The sequence below is a fragment of the Tigriopus californicus genome, chromosome 12 (genome assembly GCF_007210705.1).
Source record: "Tigriopus californicus strain San Diego chromosome 12, Tcal_SD_v2.1, whole genome shotgun sequence".
Taxonomy (NCBI): domain Eukaryota; kingdom Metazoa; phylum Arthropoda; class Copepoda; order Harpacticoida; family Harpacticidae; genus Tigriopus; species Tigriopus californicus.
In genome coordinates, this window is record NC_081451.1 from 10,203,883 (window position 1) to 10,207,413 (window position 3,531).

General features: G+C 38.7%; 1 protein-coding gene across 2 annotated transcripts in view; it reads right to left on the minus strand.

The window, feature by feature from the left end:
* LOC131891508 (uncharacterized) overlaps positions 1 to 3,531 on the minus strand; it is a 16,119-nt gene that overhangs the window by 2,117 nt on the left and 10,471 nt on the right. Inside the window, exons 8-11 of one of the 2 annotated variants that reach the window (XM_059241112.1) lie at positions 1,088 to 1,183; positions 805 to 962; positions 368 to 475; positions 214 to 291 (exon numbers count right to left, since the gene is read on the minus strand). In XM_059241112.1, coding sequence (XP_059097095.1) covers positions 214 to 291; positions 368 to 475; positions 805 to 962; positions 1,088 to 1,183 — 440 coding nt within the window. Of the gene's footprint in view, positions 1 to 80; positions 292 to 367; positions 476 to 804; positions 963 to 1,087; positions 1,184 to 3,531 lie in introns of those variants that run through there. The other variant, XM_059241111.1, reaches the window with a different exon arrangement.

The window sequence follows — 3,531 nt, forward strand, 5'->3', positions numbered from 1 at the left end:
ATAGTTGTCCTAAGTAGCTTGACTACGAATGAAACAGTTTTTCCACCAGCGACAGCTGAGACGAAAACATGCGATCGCAGCGCCCTTGATCGATCTATATATGAAGTTATCTATGGTACTACTTCATAACAATCAGCTGATCATTAGAATGATTTTCCCCTGATAGGGCGCCATCTGCTGGCGAATGTCTAAAGAGAAAGAAATTATTTATACCTCGAGAAAAAAGACGCGGGCCTATGGCAAGGCTGCTTTTGTCAGTTACAAATACCACAGAAAAAGGAGGTGTGCAATCTGAAAAATAGGAAAAATATCAAATACCTGATTGCATTCATGCATTTTACATGTATCGGAAACGTATCAAACTTACCACAAACAATTCCATTTGACAACTGATCCTTGGCAAAATTGAAGAAAGCACCACAATAACGAGACCTTAAGGGAGTTCCCGGGTTTTCGGAGCACGAGCCCGACGACCCTAAAATTTCAAACACATTAGCGTGTCTTAAGAACATGTAAATAAGTTTAAGCTCAAAAAAAATAACTCAAATCTTGAGTGTAAATGAGAATCATAACAATGGACGGTAAAGCCTTTCAAAACAGGCTCGTTTTGCGTTTGTTTGAGAGTTCACTAATCCAAAATTCAACTCTCAGTATCGGGTTCTCCATGGGTTAACCTGCATTTCCTTTACGATTCAAAAACCAACAGAAACATACTCTTAGGGCCAGTCCTAAGCGAGGGTATTCCCTGATAAATATTGGGATGCTCTTTTTTCTCATTCAGCCGTTTTAAAAAAATCTCCTTACCTGGAATTACCACAAAGTCTGATGGCATGGCAACACAATTTCCTTCGCTAAAAGATTGAGGAGTCGGTGTCTCGTCCAAAGAGAATGTATCTGTAGTAGGGCACACTTGGTACTCAACACAGCAATAACCAGAAGCCTGGCGAATACACACATTTTGTCTGAAATAGCACCCTTATTGTTTTATTTTGTGATTAACAATAATTGAAGGATAGCAACGTGACCTGACAATGTTTCAAGGCAAAATGGAATTGTTGATAATAAATGATATATCTGAAGTACTAACCTTTGATTGGCCAAATGACCATTACTTCCTTCAAAGTTGAAAGTCTGGATTTGTCCAATGAGAGAAGTATGGTATTGAATGCAGCCGGTTGGGGGGCTATAAAAGATTATATAGATTCATTCAATAAGATCCAAGACAAGAGTGAAAATAAACAATTACAACCCAATAACCCTTACTCATATTCTTGCTCTAGCTAGGGGTTCATGTTTTTAACAAAAAACCATTTTAAGGTATGTGTGTCAAAAGTTAATGACTAGAGCTGGAAAAAAGTCGATTAAATTTGGCAAAATAGCGGCTAAAAAAAGCTGGGAAAAATAGCAAAACAGTTGGGAAAATAGTTGATTGAAAAAGCAGAAAACAAGCTCTTAGTGGTGAATTTCTAGAGTTTGAGGTACATGAAGCTAGATTGCAAGGCTAGATTGCCATTTTCAAACCTCTGGACATTAAACAGACTACAACAGGCCCAAAAAGGTAACTGATTTGAAAATTGCTTTACTAAAACTTCCCGAAATCGATCGGTCGTCCCCTCAATCTGATCATCCTGAAGAAATTGCTGGCACATTACTTTCAGCTTTTAATGCTTACGTGAAGCTTTCCATCAATATCAAATTCAAGTGGTCTTGGAGAGTTTGCTTCAATTAATCACAAAAGGAGAGCGAGACAAGGCTAGGTACCTGTGCCAGGCGTTTTGTTCGACCCATTACTGCAGTTCTATGCCATGCAGTTTTGAGCTTTGAAGTGAAATCTCATCCCTCGCTCACCCTGGTTTCAAAAGTTACTATGTGATGGAGAACGTTTGCCATTTATCGTGTTTTGTTTTGAAGGAAGCATGGAGTTCGAATCAAAATGGAAAACAATGCGAAAAATGGACAAAATATGTGTGAAAACGACAAAGCAGCTGGAAAAGCTGGCGAATAGACCCTAAAAAGTGTAAAAAATCTATTCGACTTTCTTTACAACTATATTGATGACTCTCAAAACTCAGCACATACTGCTGCACAAACACTGATTGTTTAACACATGTACCTTTCTTACTTTTTATAATATTAGGGGTGATTTAAACAATAAACAATTAAAAGAGGAAGTAACCCTTCGTTTCGTGGTTACTTGGAATTTGAATGTCTCAATTTTCCACTTTGGTGCCTTAGGAGACAATACACAAAGTCGACTTGAGACTACACATCAACCTTAAGTTATAAGGATTTGAAACACTTTTTTCCTTGATACTCCAAAACCAAATAAGGAAGTTTAGCTATTTCTTTTACGAGGGTTTCCTACTCCCTGGGGGTGGAAAACTAGAGAGGAGGAGAGTAAGTGGATTGAGGGCAAATCTGAACCATGCAATCGACCAGTTTCATGACCGAGTGCATTGTGTCGACTTGGGGAGGCAAGAGTAAGAAGTGCTAGAGGTGGAGGAGTAGGAGCCGCCCGCTCATTCCGTCCTTGGCTCCTCCGACGGCACTGGCTCTACTTACTCTTGTCTCCCTAGGTCGACGCAGAGCACGCACGAGGCCATGAATCTGGTTGACTGCATGGTTCAGGGTGGCCCGAGGTAACACGTTCCTCTCCGATTCGACAGTTTTCAGACCCAGGGAGTAGCAACCCGAGTGAAAGACGCAATTTTCCGTCATGTAAGATGAAAATGTCCCGTATTTTTTGGCCCAAAAGAAGCAAAAAAAAACTGGTCACATCACTTTTGGCTGAGAATTGCCAAGCTTAGAGTTTAGAGAAAAAAGTATTAAAAAACGGGTTGACTACATTTCAAGGCAGAAAGGAAATATCTTTGTCAAGTAAAGTATTCTAACCTGAACTCCCCAAACAGGTTAAAAAGTTACAATGGGGTTAATTCAACATCATTCAGGTTGTTACCAATTATTTCTTGAAGTGAGCAGTGTTGGACCTCAATAAAAAGTTGATATCTTCAATTCAAAGACCTGCTGCAACAGTTCTTAATCCCTTGATCAAAACTTGGCGTGCATATTTATAAATCTGTTGAATTTGAAGAAGATTTATGTATGAAAAGCATCATTGTTGCGTCATAGACTTAACATCAAAAGATTTACCAAAATGATAGATTGCATTATTTAAAGACAAATCTGAGTACAATAACTTCCTCTCGTGGTTTTATTAATGTACCAGTATATCAAAAGGATGAATATACGTAGGGAACCAAGATATGTAGCTAAATTAAAACAAAACTAAAGGTAGCAAGCGTGTTAAAGAACATGTCAACTTGGCACATGAAACTTCAATCACTGTCTCGGATTAAGGCATCTTTGAGCAGAATTGGGCCGTTCTTAAGGAACCCCAGTACTCACATGAAACACTTAAATGCTCCGTACTGTTGAGATACATTGTAAGAAATCAAATACAAGACAAAAAATGCACTTCCTGAGCAAATTAAGAGGTTCGGCGAATATATAAGACAAATTTTCCGAGAGAAA